This window comes from Artemia sp. Qi Xiang Cuo, chromosome 10 (assembly GCF_049724085.1).
Source record: "Artemia sp. Qi Xiang Cuo chromosome 10, ASM4972408v1, whole genome shotgun sequence".
Taxonomy (NCBI): Eukaryota; Metazoa; Arthropoda; class Branchiopoda; order Anostraca; family Artemiidae; genus Artemia; species Artemia sp. Qi Xiang Cuo.
The window spans coordinates 40,167,063-40,185,551 of NC_142803.1; the positions used below are offsets into that span (position 1 = coordinate 40,167,063).

At 37.1% G+C, this 18,489-nt stretch overlaps 1 protein-coding gene across 1 annotated transcript; it reads right to left on the minus strand.

The window, feature by feature from the left end:
* Window positions 1-12,713: 12,713 nt before the first annotated feature.
* LOC148947762 (protein CFDP2-like) lies at window positions 12,714-13,697 on the minus strand. The gene has a single exon (XM_089096001.1). The coding sequence runs from the start codon at window positions 13,695-13,697 to the stop codon at window positions 12,714-12,716; it is 984 nt and encodes a 327-aa protein (XP_088952127.1).
* Window positions 13,698-18,489: the final 4,792 nt, after the last annotated feature.

Genomic DNA, 18,489 nt, shown 5'->3' on the forward strand with positions numbered 1-18,489 from the left:
AAACCATTATGTAATTATGAATGAGAACATTTACAGTTCTGACGCTTCTTATATAGTAATTATGACGTCATGGCGTAATGATTTTATTTCATGATGACGTCATAGCGCAATGATATTATTTCATGACGTCTTCAGAAACAACAATATAATTTCGTGTTTTTCTATTCACGTCATAGCTCTAATATAAAACTATGATGACATTCATTATTTATCTAGTAGGGTTTCAGACAAGGTAATTCTAATGATGTACTTTTGTTTTGATCTGACTCTATTTTTAGGAGTTTTGGTTATATTTCTTAGCATTGGACTGATCGTCTCTTACTAGGTTGCTAGCTACTGCTGCAACCCAAATTCACATATATATTTATTTATGAGAGGCAGCCTGGCCGAGTCGTCCAAGGCACTGGTGTTAGCCACCAGTCTCTTCGGAGGCGTGGGTTCAAATCTTACCGCTGGTATACGATTATGTTTGAAAGACTGCAGTGTGAAAAGACATCGAAAATGCAGTTTTTGGTGGAAAAATTTATTCTCTTTTAGAAATAATTTATTTTAGTTACAAAAGGTTTTTAACCCAATTAATTTCCTTTAAAATGAGCTATTGAACAACCCTCTACGATGTTCCAGTGCCAAGGTATCTGTGGATACAAGAAAAAAAGAAAAAGAAGAAAAAAATATCCCGTTTGGGGAGAATAACGTGGTTAAAGTCAATTTTCTTGATTCTTCAAGTCAATATATTTCCCTTGCTGTTCAAGCCAAGGGACAGAAAGTTTTCTATACAGGGGTTTCGGACAAGGCGGTTCTAATGGTGTACTTGTTGTTTTGATCTGACTCCTTTGTTAGGAACTATGGGTTTTTATATTTCTTAACTTTGGACGTGATCGTCTCTTACTAGGTTGCTAGCTACCGCTGCAACCCGGACTTTAGTATAACCATGATACTGATTGAAATTACATAATCCCTATTAATTATGAACTAAATCGATCCTTTATATAAAATAAGCAGTAAACTAATTCCAACATCATGAATGGTTTTATTTTCTAATGATCGTCTTTTAATGTAATGTCAGAGCTCTGAATTTTTAATATCTGGACTTTAAATATAAATGTACAAGCCTATACTATAGTTAAGTTGCCTATACATATTAGTATAGGAAAGAGTTCGATCTTTATTATATTTCTAGCCAACATATATTCCTTGTTATTCAAGCCAAGGGACGGTAGTTTGCTATATAGAGGTTTTGGACAAGGCGGTTCTAATAGTATAATACTTGTTTTGATCTAAATCTTTTTTCAGGAGTTATGGGTTACTTTATTTTTTACTATGGGGCGTGATCGTCTCTTACAATGTCGCTAGCTACCGCTGCAACTCGGATAATACATTGACTTTAAATATAAATGTACAAGCCTATACTATAGTCAAGTGGCCTATACAGGTTAGCATAGGAAAGAGTTCGTTATTTATTATAAAACTCTCTACGATGTTCCACTGCCAAGCTATCTTTGGAATTACTAACCTATACTATAATTAAGTGGCGTATAAAATTTAGTATAGGCAAGAGGTCGTTCTTTATTATAATCAGAAATAACAAAATAATGTCGTGTTTTTCTATTCACGTCATAGCTCTAATAAAACTATGAAAACATTCATTATTTATCTAGTAGTGTTTCAGACAAGGTGGTTCTAATGATGTACTCTTGTTTTGATCTGACTCTATTTTTAGGAGTTCTGGGTTTTTATATTAATTAGTATTGGACTGATCGTCTCTTACTAGGTTAATAGCTACTGCTGCAACCCGGATTCACATATATAGTTATGACAAGCAGTGTGGCCCAGTGGTCCAAGGCGCTGGTGTTAGCCACCAGTCTCTTCGGAGACGTGGGTTCAAATCTTACCGCTGGTATACGATTATGAGTTATGTACAAAAATCAAATATCTTTGAAAAGACTGCAGTATGAAAAGACATCAAAAATGCAGTTTTTAGTGGAAAAATTTATTCTCTTTTAGAAATAATTTATTTTAGTTACAAAATATTTTTAACCCAATTAATTTCCTTTAAAATGAGTCATTGGAAAACTCTCTACGATGTTCCAGTGCCAAGCTATCTGTGGAAAAGAAAAAAAGAAAAAAAAATTATCCCGTTTAGGCAGAATGTTGTAGTAGCTGCCACTTTTCTTGATTTTCAAGCCAATATATTTCCCTTGCTGTTCAAGCCAAGGGACAGAAATTTTCCTATATAAGAGTTTCGGACAAGGCAGTTCTGATGGTGTACTTTTTGTTTTGATTTGACTCCTTTTTTAGGAGCTATGGGTTTTTATATTTTTTAACATTGGAAATGATTGTCTCTTAATAGGTTGCTAGCTACCGCTGCAACCCGGATATAGAATAATGTATCAGTTTTCAGTTCTATATGTATTAAAATGAGCCATTAAACAGCTCTCTACGATGTTCCAGTGCCAAGCTACCTGTGGAATTACCAACTTATACTATAATTAAGTGGTGTATAAAATTTAGTATAGGCAAGAGGTCATTCTTTATTATAACAAATGACATAAAGTTTCCTATACAGGGGTTTCGGACAAGGCGGTTCTAATGGTGTACTTTTTGTTTTGATCTGACTCCTTTTTTAGGATCTATGGGTTTTTATATTTCTTAACATTGGACTTGATCGTCTCTTACTAGGTTGCTAGCTACCGCTGCAACCCGGATTTTGATCTGAATCTCTTTTTAGGAGTTATGGGTTTTTATATTTCTTAACATTAGACGTGATCGTCTCTTACTAGGTTGCTAGCTACCGCTGCAACCCGGACTAGGTTTCAGCCATATCTACAGCCATCATACTGATGGAAATTACATAATTCCTATTTAAGTTTCAGCTAACATGGGCTAGGTGTCGTTCTTTATTGTAATCATTAGCAAGAAAACTCACACTCTGTGTTCTAAATAACCTGATTAAAAACAGGAAAAAGCCTACGGCTTTTTCTCCTTTGAAATAGTAAGAGAAGAACCTAAAACAATCAAGTAGCTAAACAAAGTTTTTTATTCCAATGATCGTCCTTTAATGTAATGAATGTACGAATTTTCTAAGAAGTACGCCTCCGTATATTCACTGTGTTGTCGAATATTTTCCATTGCATCTATAAACTGTTCCAATGTTGCCAGTCCATACCTTGGAAGCTTTTAATTAAACTGACAACATTTCCTTTGGATATTACTATGAAGTTTTGCCAGAGCATTTCTAGCCGACTTTTCAACAGCATCCGCTCTTTCAAAGAGAATTTTAATATGTAATTTTGAATACTTTTCGTAATCCTGGTTAAACATACGTAAAATGTTTCTCAATAAACCAAGATCAGACTGCATTTTTGCCATTTTTGCATATTTCTTAACATTGGACGTGATCTTCTCTTACTAGGTTGCTAGCTACTGCTTCAACCCGGATTTAAAATCAAATATAACTTCCGTTGATTTTGAATTGAAGTTTTCAAGTATTTTGCAGTAGGTTGCATAGGTTGCATCATAACATGGCTAATTATAGACAGAGAAAACCCAAGACAGATAGTCCAAGTAATTGAGAGACAAATGTTTAAATGGCTGGGGCACGGGTAAATGGCAGGAGTATACATGGTTTGTCTTATTGGACACATAATTTTTTGTTGGTTTTTGGAAAGGCATGCCTGCCTAGAGTCTCAGGTAGGCTGACCAAGAATTCAAAAATTGACATAAGACCGTTAGATTGGCTGTAATGAGAGGCAAACAAGGCACGAGTTGCAGTTATCAAGTATTTTGCAGTAGGTTGCATAGGTTGCATCAAGACATGGCTAATTGTAGACAGAGAAAATCCAAGACAGATAGTATAAGTAATTGAGAGGCAAATGTTTAAATGGCTGCAGCACGGGTAAATGGCAGGAGTATGCATGGTTTCTCTTATTGGACACATACTTGTTTGTTAGTTTTTGGGAAAGGCATGTCTACCTAGACTCTCAGGTATGCTGACCAAGAATTCAAAAATTGACATAAGACCGGTAGATTGCCTGTAATGAGAGGCAAACAAGGCACATCCGCCTATGGTCTTAAGAAGGTTGACCAAGAATTTTGAATTGACATAGGACCATAAATTTTCTTGAAATAACAGACAAACAATCGTTTAAAGCCATCTTTATCTTTCAAATAGTTATCTTTCAAACATCTTTATTTCTCAAACTAACAAACAAGTATATGTCCAATAAGCGAAACCATGTATACTCCTGCCATTTACCCGTGCTCCAGCCATTTAAACATTTGCCTCTCAATTACTTGGACTATCTGTCTTGGCTTTTCTCTGTCTACAATTAGCCATGTCTTGATACAACCTATGCAACCTACTGCAAAATACTTGATAAATTCAATTCAAAATCAACGGACTCGGCCGAGGCCTTCGGCCTCGACCAAGTTGTAAGCTTTTAATTAAACATAAAACATTTCTTTTGGATATTACTATGAAATTTTGCCAAAGTCTTTCTAGCCGACTTTTCAACACAATCCGCGCTTTTAGAGAGAATTTTAATCTGTAATTTTGTATATTTTTCGTAATCCCAGTAAAACATTCGTAAAATGTTTCTCAATTTACAAAGTATAATAAAGAACGACCTCTTGCCTATACTAAATTATATAGGCCACTTAACTATAGAATAGGTTAGTAAAGCTTATATAAAGGACTGATATGGTTCATTATGGTAAAGAATGAATTCTAGGCCATAGTAACTAATTTAATTTTGAAAAGAAGAAATTTCCGCAGAAACCTACATGGTAGTATAAATAAGCTACAAGTTATAATCAAACAGTTCGTAGTAGCAAACTGTATAGTATTACATTAAAAGACGATCAATGGAATATTTATAATAAAGAACGACCTCTTGCCTATACTAAATTTTATACGCCACTTAACTATAGTATAGGTTAGTAATACCACAGATAGCTTGGCACTGGAACATCGTAGTGAGTTGTTCAATGGCTCATTTTAAAGGAAATTAATGGAGTTTAAAACCTTTTGTAATTAAAATTTATAGTAAAGAACGACATCTAGCCCATGTTAACTGAAAAGTAAATAGGAATTATTAGTATCATGTATCATGGATTATCAGTATCATGACTGTAGAGATGGCTGAAACCTAATAAAGAACAAACCATGGCACACATTAGACTTAGTTAGCTGCCTGACTCTTCGAAGTTCGTCTCTTACTTTTCCAAATAAGAAAAAGCCATAGGCTTTTTCCGCTATAAAGGTTTAAGCAAAACTTAGAATAAGCTTAGAAAGCAAAAAGAGTGCTAGGTAAAAGAAACGAAAAGCGATAAAAAAATAAATTATAACCTAAAAACTTACCAGGAGGTAAAAATCAAGGACAAAATCCATTAAAAATAAACCAAAAGCTAAACCTCATCGTCACAAGCAAACCACAGTAGTTCAAGATAATAATTTTAGCTCTAGCAATGTTTTGGATCTGAGAAAACGAACTTGCATAGAAGAATCCTATTTTAATCAATTGGTTTTCACCTGTGCCAGCCAAAACACCCAAATCCCAATCCGTTGAACCCTAACACAAACTAAACAGTATCCACTTTTTCTTTGAAAATAAAATATAACTTTTCACAACAAAAAAAACTCGCAGTAATGAACAGAAATTCATTCTTGTAATTCTCCCAGATTCAAGCTTATCAATAAACCGCAGATAATGAGTACCGAATTCAAAGCTATTTAGCCTTGCAAGGGAATTATTGCCTCTCTTTCTTTGGCAAATAAAATAGTAATTAAAGCTAGTATAAAATTGGCAATCAGTATATCGTAAAAAATTAAATTTTTATATATAAATGATAAATAGCAAATGCGGGGCAAAACGAAATTAAAAGTGTTAAAAAAAAAAAAAAGCTAAGAAAAACTACAGTACTTTTCTAACCCAAAAACTTTCGAAGAAAAAATTTGAATAATTTAAAAAAATACAGGTTGCAAAAATTAGACACCCCCCCCCCACCCCTTAAAAATAAAGGGATAATGAATTTGACCATAGACGGGCAATTAGTATAATAACTTGTAAAAGTTATTGAATAAAACATGAAACATATCAAGATAAGCTTAGAAAATACCTATCTTACTTAAAAAAAAACGGAATAAAAAATTGAAAAAAACCCTTAGGCTTCATTGAAGTAAAAAATCGAAAAAAAGAGAAGGGTTCAAGTTGAAAATATAGCCAGACAAAATTAACAATGAAAAGAAACTGAATGGAGTCAGTTAAACTCTGTTATACGCACTTAGTGAACTTACTGAACGAAACTACTACGAAAAATGTACTAAATAAGTACAAAATGAGTAGCATTCATACTACAGAGCTGTGTGCCATGATTACTGTGTGTTATGTGTGTTACAAATTACTGTGTGCCATGAAGGCCAGGTATTTTTTCTGCAGAAGGGCCACTTTTCTGATAAAAGAATAGCCCAAGAGAAAATTGTGGCAACAAATCAAAAAGTGTGGCAATACTATAGATAATTAATTATTGTGTGTGTAGGTTCATAATAGTCCTTTTAGTTGTAGCTGATGACAAGAGAACCTGGAAACGTTATAAGGAGCTACCAGAAGGCAGCCCTGGTAAGCAAACCTTCAGAGTATAGGCAAAGTCATTTGATAATGGTATAATAGCTATGAGATGAACAGCAAAAATTTTTTAGCTTATCAGATCTAAGGTGTAAATGGAATTTTATCTAAAAAGGACATTAAAGCTGAAAAAAAGAGAGATTACTGACAAAACCGTTATAAAACTGTCTCAAGTACAAAAAAAAAATTTGAAAAGAATTAGAAAGCTTAAAAGTCTGAATAAACAAACAGGCTTATAAGCTAATGACAGTTAATGACACAAGTGGGTTCAAAATAGAACCAAAGTTTTAAAACAAAATGTATATAGTCGTATATGGGAAAAGTTATATAGTTGTAACAAATGTAATTGAGAAAATATCTACTGTTATAAATATATTTCGAAAACCTTTTATAAACAGAGAATTGTAAAAAAAAAAATTATTACAGAAATGTAAATAGAAAAGTTATGTTATATGAAATATTGCCAAGCCCTTATATAGAGGCTAATCACAGTTATCAATTATAGTGCATAAATCTATTTCTTGGAGTTGTGTTTGTTTTGTAAATATTTTAATTACAGTTAGGACTTATCAAATAAAAGTATTGACGGACTTATTTAAAAGTTGTACAGCGAATAAATATTGCAGTGATTAAATAAATTATGAAAGTACATAATTATTATTTGTTTTTAACAATTAAGTTATGTATCAACATAACTTTTGTTAATATATATATATACATATATATATATACTAAACTATCCATGTGAATATAGTGAATTAAATGTTGTGTATTTGGTTTTTTTATGTTTATATCAATCAAGAAGTATCCTACATTAATACTTCATAAGCAATTAACAAAACAATAATTGGAATTAATTCCAATACTAGTCTATACCGTGTTTTGTTTTTAAAAATGCTTTAAGTTTTAACCAATAGTATAATAACATATCTAGTTTTGCGACTTAAATACTTGTGTAAGTTATTACACAATGCTTGTATATATATACTATATTTTTATTAACTTTAAGTTTTAACTAGAGATTTAATTTTATATGTAAATGTTTGACCTCGAGTCAACGTATTAATAATTTTTATTGTGAAATAATCCGTTTAGTATTAAGTTTGAAAAAATAATCCAGCAAGAATCATAATGCTTCGATTTAAGCTGTATATTAATTTTGGAGTAATTAAAAAAGTGGAGAAAGTAATTAAAAGTAACTTACTTTTAAATACATTGATATATACAAAAATTGAGTGTTTCATTCTACTATATTTGTCAAAATATATGCTTTATATGTATACTAATGTGAATATTTATTTTAGATACAGCCTTAGATATATTTTTTTTTTTTTGGAAATCAAATTTTTCATAACATCCTTTTGGATCCAGTTCTCAATCATTTCTTTGACGCATTTTTGGAAAGTAGCAAATTTCAAAGCCAGTTCAATTATATCCTAATACCATCAGAAACCAAACCATACTTGATCAACTGATGTTTGGAAACTACAGACTTTGATACAAAATCATCAAAAGTAAGATAAAATCAGAACTTAATTTAGGCCTAGAAAATGTGCTACATAGCCAAATGGCTTATGTTATTGAAATATGTGAAAATGCTTTGGCTGAAAAAATATGTGAAAATTTAAGAATCAATAATGTTATAAGTAATTTATCCAAGGTAATTCAAAAAGGAAAAATAAACGGTATATTAACCACATCACACAAATAAATTAAATTATTAATGGGAATTAAATTTAAACTAAAAAAAATTCATAAAACTTTTCTAATATAAAACTAATTTAAGCAAAGCCAATAATATAATGTTTAAGCCGCTTGGGGTCAAGTTGAAACAGAAGATGAATATAAAAAGGGTAAAAAGTTTATTTTTCAGCCTTAGAGACAGATAAAACAGGAAACGACGAGGAGTTTTGAGATTAAATCTTTCGACCAATAATAACAGTGCCTATATTGGACCAGAAACAAAACCTTAAGGAAGCACTCGGATAGTACATGCAAATATTGACCCAGAGATAGTATCTTTATAGTTGTAAGCAAAATTAAATGGTTTTCAGAGAAAAAGATTGAGAATTGTGACAATTCTTCTTTAAATGTGGAGTACTCTGGTAAAGCTTTCTAATTTAGTTAATTATTAATTGAATAAAAATATATTAAGAGGCAAAAAAAAAGTTTCTAAATACCACGTTTTAAGATAAAGATACTAATCGTAGAATGTGTGGGCTTGGAGGGAACTTGCTCAATAACCAATTTCCTGGCTAAATGCGTCAATGTACCGGAAGGACGTGGTTAGTATTTCATACATATACCCCGATTTTTGAGACTGAAGAGAGACCTATTGACTTGCAGGGTGAACCTCTGCCCGTTTATTTTCTCATTAGAAATACCTTGGGATCTTGTCGGATCATTGTAAGTGTCTGTATCTTATTATATATTATTGTAGTTTTTTGAGACTTGTGGTCTACTTGGGGCAGCCAGTCCCAGTAGCATATCTATATCTGTAATTACTATGGGTAAATTGAATAAAAGTATTGTATTTTAGACAACCTCTCTACGATCTACCTTTAGCCCCTCGAACATACCCAGTCGGTACGCCTCATTAGTTCGGTCATAGCCTAAGCCACGCTACCAAAGTTTAATTACCTTAGGGCCAGAGTTTATCTCCCCTATAAAGGGAGAATAAAGGCATCTACGACTAAAACACCCAAATACCATAAAATACACGTCACTACACTTCACAACAACTGAGACTATAAATAAAGTTTCTGAGACTATAAATACAACGTCACAACACTATTCCAATTAAGGTTTGTATTAACCAACCAAGGTCTGCCATCAACCAACTATTTCTTCGTAAAAAAGTCTGTAATAGTTGATTTCCGTTTTAGATATAACTTCTATATAATGAATTTGGTTAGCTTTTATGACAGTTTTGCTTCAAAATTTTATTTTATAAAATGAATAAATGGTTCAGTTTTTATCCTAATCACAATAAGATTTATAGCGTACAATATGTTATTGTATTACTCAAGATCTATAAGAATGTCGACCCTATGGGACACATTTTCTGAATTTTAGGGGGGGTATGTATCCCCGTCTATCCTGTATTTAGTCTATCCTGATTTATTTTTGATATCACAGAGTTCTTTTTTTATTGGTTTTAGCCTGGAAAACTATCTTTTCCCAGAAGCAACGCCTGCTGGAATTGTTAAGAACATTTCACAATTTCAAAAGTCAATTGTTCATTTTGATGGTGGCGCGGTGCCTATTCAAACGCGGAGCCCGGTCGTTTCAATCGCCCTTTTTCCGGCCCTGGTAAACTGGCAGTATTTATTGTACATTAATTAAAAAAAAAAATTTCCACAAATAAGTTTTTCAAAGAAAAGTAAAGAACTCCATTGACCCAAAAATGAGCAAAAATAAAATCAAATGATCTACCAAGTGTCAAACTACTATAAATCAGCATCGATAAATAAATGAAACCCGAAACAAACTGTAAATTACAATAAATAACCGAGTCAAACTCAAAACGAGCAGAAATTAACATGAGTAGGGCTCAATTCCCCTGTGCCTTCCCAAGGCCAGAACATAATTTGCACTTTACTGAAAAAAATATTAATGTTTTTACTTTTATAACTTTAATAAACAAAATAATATTAACATTTTGACTATTAAAAATATCAGTATATGTATATTAAACTGACAATGCACATTCATTTTTATTTTTTTCAGTAAAGCGATAATTATGTTCTGGCCTTGGGAAGGCATAAGGGTTTTGCTACTCACGTTAATTTCTGCTCGTTTTTGAGTTTGACTCGGTTATTTATTGTAATTTCTCTTCGTTTTGGGTTTCATTTTTGGGAGTTCTTTACTTTTCTTTAAAAAAACTTATTTTATGGAAAAAGTTTTTTTAATTAATTTCTGTTCGATTTGTATTGACATAGTCAATTCAGGGAAAAAGAATATAATTCTTTAAATTTTTTCGTTTTTTATGACTTTATAGTTTGGCCTGCTATTTGTACTTATTTACTTGTACTTGTTACACGTTCAAGCCGCATCCAGACTCATTGTGGTGTCCAGCAGATGACGACATGTCTCCTTCTATAGGTTTCGCTCGAGGGTGGCGGGCTCCTCCATTTCCAGCCACTGGCGTTCCCAGTGACGGCCGTATTTTCGGAATCCTCCGATTGGCTCCAGATCAGACTTAACTGTAGCTAACCACGTCTTCTTTTGGCCTCCTGCCCTTTTCTTCCATGCAGGTAGCGGTAGACATTTGAGGCATTTTTTGCTTATATGGTCATCTGGTCTGCGCATTGTTTGGCTAAACCATCTCAGTCTCCTATGCGTAACAGGGTCAGAGACAAGTGGGCGATCCCCACATCTTCTCCTTACTTCTTCATTCGAGATTCTATCTGAGAGGCGGATGCCCAGGATATAGCGCAGGCATTTGTGGTTGAATATATTCAAGCTCAACTCTTCGGCTGCTTTAAGTGACCACGTTTCACATCCATAGAGGAGGACAGAGAGAACCATAGCATCATACACTCGGAGCTTTGTGCGTAGCGATATTTCGCTCCGCTTCCAGAGATACTTCCGTAATTGAAGGAAGACACTCAAGGCTGACGATATGCGGGTCTGTATTTCTTCTGAAGGTTCGCCGGTAGGGTTTACCATCGATCCGAGGTATTTAAACGACGGACATCCTCTATCCGATTACTATTTAGGGTCACAGGGGTTTCATCCATCCCATTTGTTCGCATGGATTTTGTTTTCGGAAGGCTTATTTGGAGACCAGTCGAAAGTGCCTTGACTGCCAAGTCATTTATCATAGCCTGGGCTTCTGCAACGGATTCAGCAAGCATGTCCACATCGTCAGCACAGTCAAGATCTGTGACGGAGAAGGACGGGCTCACTGCAACGCCTTTATAATTGTCCAGAACCCTGAAGATCCAATCGATGACGAAGTTGAACAAAGTTGGTAAAAGGACACAGCCTTGACGTACACCTTCCTCGATCAGGACCAGATCTGAAAGATCGCCATCAACTCTTACCTGGGCCTTTGTTTCAGCATAGTATGCCTTGAGAAGATTAAATGATCTTCTCAGGCACACTGTCCTCTCTCATTGCCTCCCATATTGTATCACAATGGACCGAATCAAACGCGGTAATGAAGTCTATGAAGATTTAGATTGTTTCCTGTTGTTGTTTAAACCGGTGTTCAAGTATCTGTCGCAAGCTAAAAATCTGGTCATAGCAACCCATACCCGGCCTGAATCCTGCTTGGTTGGGTCGCGTTTGGCTGTTCCTGGTGTCTCTGAATCTATTTAAAAGTATGACTGCGAACAGCTTGGCAGCAATGGGGATAAGGGATATACCTCGGTAGTTTTTGCAGTCCAGTCGGTCTCCTTTTTTGACGATAGGGACAATTATTGAGGTCTTCCAGTCATCTTGGATGTATTCATTGTCCCAGCCTTCGGTTATCACGCTATGAAGTTCATCCACCGCCGCCTCGGGGAGAGATTTCAGTAACTCGGCAGGAATCCTATCTATTCCTGGGCTTTTATTGTTTTTCAAAACTTGCATCGTCTTAATTACTTCATCCCTGGACGGTGGGTCCGCACATACATTTTCATAAGCCTGGTTGTGCGGGGGGTTCTGCGGTGCTGTAAGTGGTTGCTTTCGATTACTATTGTCTCCTGGTCTCAATAGTTCTTGGGAATGAACTCGCCATCTTTCAATACGTTCCTCGCTGCTTGTGATTATTTTCCCATCCTTCGCCTTAAGCGAGGGGATGGTAGTTTGCTTCTTCCCAGTGCATTCTCCAAGTATCTGATAGAGTTTTCGTGTATCATTCCGTGATGCGGCTCTTTCCATATCACTGGCAACATTAGGCCAGTAGATTTTTATGTCAGCTCTTGCTGATTTGTGACATTCTTGTCGTAGCACTTTGTATGTGGGGGACTTCTTGTTGGTCATTTCTTTTTTCTTGGCAAAGACTTTGAGTGTTTTTTCTGAGATCCATTTCTTGGTTTTACGCTTGACAAACCCAAGTATGTTTGAGGCAGCTTCATTGATGTGGTCCTTGAATTTGCTCTATTTCTTTTTAATCTTTATCTTGGGGCACAGATCAGTCAGGATTGCCTTCTCGGTGTCATCTTGAAGGACAGCGAAGCGGTTTGAAAGTTCAAGGACAAATGCTCTTCGGTACTCAACTACTTTCAGCTTCGACACATCTATTTTCTGGTTCGGCATAGTAATCTTCCTTGAACTAAGTCTGTACTTTAGCCTTATCTTCAGCAAGAAGTGGTCAGATTCATTTTTTGATCCCGTGTCAGCACCTCTGTGCACTCTCGAGTCCAACACCATGGATTTCCATCGTTGGGATGCTAGGAGATAATCTATTTGGGCCTTTACTCTTCCACCACGGGATTCCCATGTATACGTATGACACGGCTTGTGCCTAAACCAGGTGTTGGCCACAGCAAGATTGTTCTGCATTGCGAACAGCAAAAACCTGTTTCCATTTGTGCAGCTGTCTCCGAGGCCGTGCTTGCCGATCGCATGTTCCGAGTTATTCAGCTTTCCGCCGATTCTGGCATTGAAGTCGCTTCCAATTGGGAGGATATCTTTCCGGGGAGTCTTATCAATGACTGTCTGCAGGTCACTGTAAAACTGATCTTTTTGCTGTTGAGTGGCATCTCTTATTGGGGCGTAAACACTAAGGACAGTCAGATTGTTCGTGCGACCTTTAAATCTTGCCCGTACGATTAATGGTCCCGAGTTATAAAAAGAGACCGCCTTCCCAGCCGAAGATTCAAGGGTCAAGATGTTACGTCCATTAAGTCTCGTCTCAGAGACGCACAGAATATCAAGGTTATAAAGGTAAAATTCATCAGCTACAGAAGCTCGTGTCAATGAACATTTAATCGAGCATAGGTTCCAGCAGCCGATATTCAGGCCTTGTCTTCTTGATAGGACGGTAGCTAGCATACTTTTTGACGAGAACGCCATTCTTGTCACATCGCATAATACTGGGGTTACCGTAGCCAAACTTTTCATCATCATATTTGTCATCATCATTGAGCGTTTCTTGGGGATAAGGTACACCACAAGGTCCCCAGTCTTGCAGTCACCCGAAGCGCGTTGGCCATCACCTTGCTCGGCGTAGAGCTCAGTGATGTTTACACCCCTTCACCACTTTGAGGCGCGCTAGTGGATTTCCTATACTGACTAGGGATGGAGGGTCAAGCCTCATTGCCTGGCTGTCCACCACCGCCGTGGAAATTTCCCGGCTTAGCTAGCCCTTTCCTCCCAACTAGAATCAGAAATAGGCTTCAGAAGGGGCAAATCTTTCAGCAATTTTTAACAACATACACCCTTTTAAAAATCTGGACACGAATAGTAGTGTTTAATCTTGGTTCATATCTCCTCAAATTAACCTGAAATTGTAAACTTGATACCATTTGCAAGAAAATCTGTTTGCTTTCTTTGATAGCTTGGATACGCTTACGCTATTTTGATTTGGTTAAATTTTAAGAGCAGAAGTAGCCCCAAAAGTTTGAACATAATACCCTAACTCGTTCTTGAGATACTGCTGAGACGCCTTATTACAAATTAGCATTAACACAGTGCATTTTGATTTAATCTTGTGGCAACATTTAGTTTTTAGACATAATCGGCAAATGGGAGGGTGGGAGTGGGACTAGTTGCCCTCCAATTACTTTTGACTATTGAAAAGGGCATTAGCCCTTTCTATTTTCAATCGAATGAGCCCTTTCCGAAGTTCCTAAGACATTTCCTTCGATACGAAGTGCTCTGGTGTAAACAAAAAAAGACAAAAATAATAATACATTGTACCCACATCGATCTTTACTATAAAAATGTCAAGCCTTCCAATCACTTTCGACTATTAAAAAGGGTACTAGCCCTTTCAATTTCCATTAGAATGAGCCCTTTTTGAATTTCTACGAGAACGCTTTCTATAAAAACCTTATATGCCCCCAGGCATAAATTACAACCCTTGCCCTGAGGGCTGTGAAGGGGTTGTCATCCTCAAAGACTTAATTTTAAGAGCTTTCAGCCACGTTAAACAGAATAGTTATATCAAAATTTGGATTGGATGTGTTTGGGGAAATGGTGGGAGTCAGACGGGCATTAGTTGCTCTCCAATCACCTTCAACTATTAAAACAGGCACTAGCCTTTTCAATTTCCAATCGTATGAGCCCTTTTGAAGTTTCTACGACGAAGATATCAATAAAAACCTTATATTCCTCTAGGGCATAACTTACAAATTTTGCCCTGAGGGCTGGGGGGAGGGGTTGTAATCCTCAAAGACCTAATTTCCAGAACTTTCAACTACATTGAAGAAAATCGCTCTCTCAAAATTTTGATTGGATGTGTTTTGGGAAATGGCGGGCGTGAGAGGGGGATTAGTTACCCTCCGATCACTTCCGACTATTAAAAAGGGCCCTTTTTGAAGTTTCTACGACAACGCTTTCTATAAACCCCTTATACGCCCCAGGGCATTACTTACAACCCTTGATCAGAAGGCTGTGAGGGAGTTGTCATCCTCAAAGACATAATTTCCGAACCTTTTAACTACATTGAACAAAATGGCTATCTAAATATTTGTATTGGATGTGTTTGGGGAAATGATGGGCGTGAGAGGGGCGCCAATTGCCCTCAAATGACTTTCGACTATTAAAAGGGGCACTAGCCCTTTGAATTTCAAATCGAATTAACCCTTTTTCAAATTTCTACGACAGAGCTTTCAATGAAAACCTTATATGCCCCCAGGGCATAACTTACAACCCATACTCTGAGGGCTATGGGGGGAGTGTCATCCTCTTTGATATAATTTCCTATAAAAACCTTATATGCCCCAGGGTATAACTTACAACCCTTGCCCTGAGGGCTCTGGGGGAGTGTCTTCCTCAAAAATATAATATATATGTGGAAGTCAACTACGCTGAACAAAATGGCTATCTCAAAATTTTGATTGGATGTGTTTGGGGAAATGGTGGGCGTGGAAGGGGTGTTAGTTGCCTTCCAATCACTTTCGACTTTTAAAAAGGGCACACACCACTCAAATTCCCAATCGAATGAGCCCTTTTTGAAGTTTCTACGACAACTCCTTCGGTACGAAGTGCCCTGGTCTAAGACCAATAAACAAAAAAAAAAAAAAAAATAATACATTGTGCCAACATCATTCTTTACTAAGGCAGCGTTATTGCGCTGACTATGATAAAAATACCTTAAATTACATTAAATCGCACTTGCTAGCGATATGGACAAGTCCAGTGTACGCCAGTTAGTGATGATAGGGCCGCGGGACATCAGCTTCATCCCATTGCGTGAGCCATAGTTTGGTTTCCCATTCCTTATCGAGATTGGCTTTGAAACTGTCAACGGATAGTGAACTCACTGTCGTTTCGCTCAGATCGTTCCAGAGGCTTATGATGCGGTTGGAGAAGAAATGGTTCCTCTTCCTTGTATTAGCAGGCTTCCAAAAAAGCTTCGCTGAATGACCCCTGGTTCTTGACAACTGGGCAGGCTGAAAGAGGTCCTTGTCGTCAGACTTGAGCAGTTTGTAGGTCATTATCATATCACCTCTTCGCCGACGGTATGTCAGAGTTGATAGCTTGAGGCTCTGCAGTCGGCATTCATACTCTTTGTCTCTGAGCCCCTTTACGCATTTTGACGCCCGTCTTTGGACAGACTCGAGAGCCATCTGGTCTGTTTTATTAATTGGCGTGGCGACACACATTCCAAATTCTAACCTCGGTCTCACCAGGCTCTTGTAAAGTTTTGTGATTATTGCAGGGGATCTACTTGTCATTGTACGTTTGATGAGACCGAGAATTTGGTTTGCCTTTGCTACTGCAGCTCGGGTGTGGCAGTTGAAATTAAGGTCTTTGTCTACAACGACCCCCATATCTCTTTCAGAGGGACTCTCAGAGAGTGGCTGTCTCACACCAGCATTTGCTGACATCGAGTATTGCCATCGCGGGTTATTTCTTCCAAAATGGAGAACCTTGCACTTTTCGACATTAAACTCGAGCCTCCATGTCTTGGCCCATTCGCCAAAGCTGTCAAGATCTGACTGTATTGAGGTCACACCTTGCTGAGTTCCGACAGGACCAATGAGCTTCGAGTCGTCAGCGTATAGGCTAAGCTTGCTTGTAACGGTTCTTGGAGCGTCATTAATATATACATTGAAGAGTGTAGGTCCCAAAACTGTTCCTTGAGGAACCCCGCTTAAGACCTCAGCTATTTCGGAGTAGTAAGCTCAGCCACCTTCACCAAAAACTCTGACCTGCTGCTTTCTTCCCTTTAGGAAAGACGTGATCCAGTCCACCACTCCCTCTTGAATTCCAATTGCCTTCAGTTTCAAATGAAGCCTTTGATGGCAGACTTTATCAAAGGCTTTAGCAAAGTCTAGGAAGACCATATCCACTGGGAGACCTTGGTCGAGGAGCTCAGTTATGTAATTATACAAGTCAATCAGATTGGTTTTGACTGATCTGCCTGGTCGGAAACCATTTTGTTGTTTCGATAGAAGGTTATTTGTGATCAAATGTCTAAGAACAGCAGTGTTGACAATACCTTCTAGGATTTTCCCAACAGCAGACGTAATACTGATTGGCCGATAACTGTAAGCTTTGCTCTTGTCTCCTCCTTTATGTATTGGCGAGATATTGGCTACTTTCCAGTCCATTGGTATGACTGTAGTGTCAATAGATTGCTGGAAGAGTCTTGAGAGGGGTATTGCTAGTTGGGAATGAGCTTCCTTTAAGAGTCGTGGATGTATGCCATCAGGCCCAACAGACTTATTTGGATTAAGCTTTATAAGCCGACATTCGAGCTCAGCCTGATCCACTCTTATTGGTGATATTTGAGTGGTGATTTTGTAGCATGGTGGGGTTGGCAGGGGGGCTTTGTCTGCGGGTGTGAAAACTGATGTAAATTGGTGGTTCAAGGCATCAGCAATTTCTTGGGGGTTATTTGACTGGGCTCCATTACAAACCAGCTCCAAAACCGTGTGTCTACCAGGCTTATGTGCTGAGGCATAATTACATAACTTATTGGGATTGGTTTTTGAGGTTGCTGCAATGGCCTCCTCATATTTATCTATCAGTTCTCTGGACAGGGCTCGAACTTTGTTCCTTGCGGCTTTGAACTTTACCAGGTAGTCCGTTCTGTGGGGGTCCTGATTTATGAGCTTCGACAGTTTCTTCTTCTTGTTCCTTGCACTTTTCATTTCTCTGGTCCTAAAGGGAAGAGTTTTCGATTTTTGTCTCCACGTGGTAGTTGTATTTCTACTGACGGTGTCTAACAACATATTGTTCATTTTCTCCCACGTGTCCTCTGCCTCCATTGTTTCGACAAATGACCAATCGCACTGACAGAGTTCACGCCTGATTTGATTGTAGTTTGTATACACATGTCTGGTTAGATTCGATGTCTGTGGGTACAATTGAAATCTGCATTTTATAGCTATGTGATCACTATTTCCAAATGGGGGTTGCAATTCTATATCAATGAGTGACTCAGGATCATTTACCAAAACGAGGTTAAGTAGTGAAGGATTTGTCCTTCTCAAGATCTTGTCGGAAATGTCACCACCTGGAATAGCGAATATTCTTCTAAGCAGTCAAGAAAATACTGCGTAACCGCATTACTTGTGTGGCCGTACCCCTCAGTCCACTCAATCATAGGTGAGTTAAAGTTGCTAAATATGACAAGATTCTTACACTTTCAAGCAGCACCATGAATAGACTGGCATATAGCCAAGAGTGAGTTCTCCAGACTCGTTGAGGTGGGACTTCTATAAAAACAACCAAGTATAATGGGACCCCCAGGTAGGTT

Bases quoted from the DNA above. Each gene is read 5' to 3' on its own strand.
- LOC148947762 (XM_089096001.1), bottom strand. From the start codon at position 13,697: ATGATGACAAATATGATGATGAAAAGTTTGGCTACGGTAACCCCAGTA.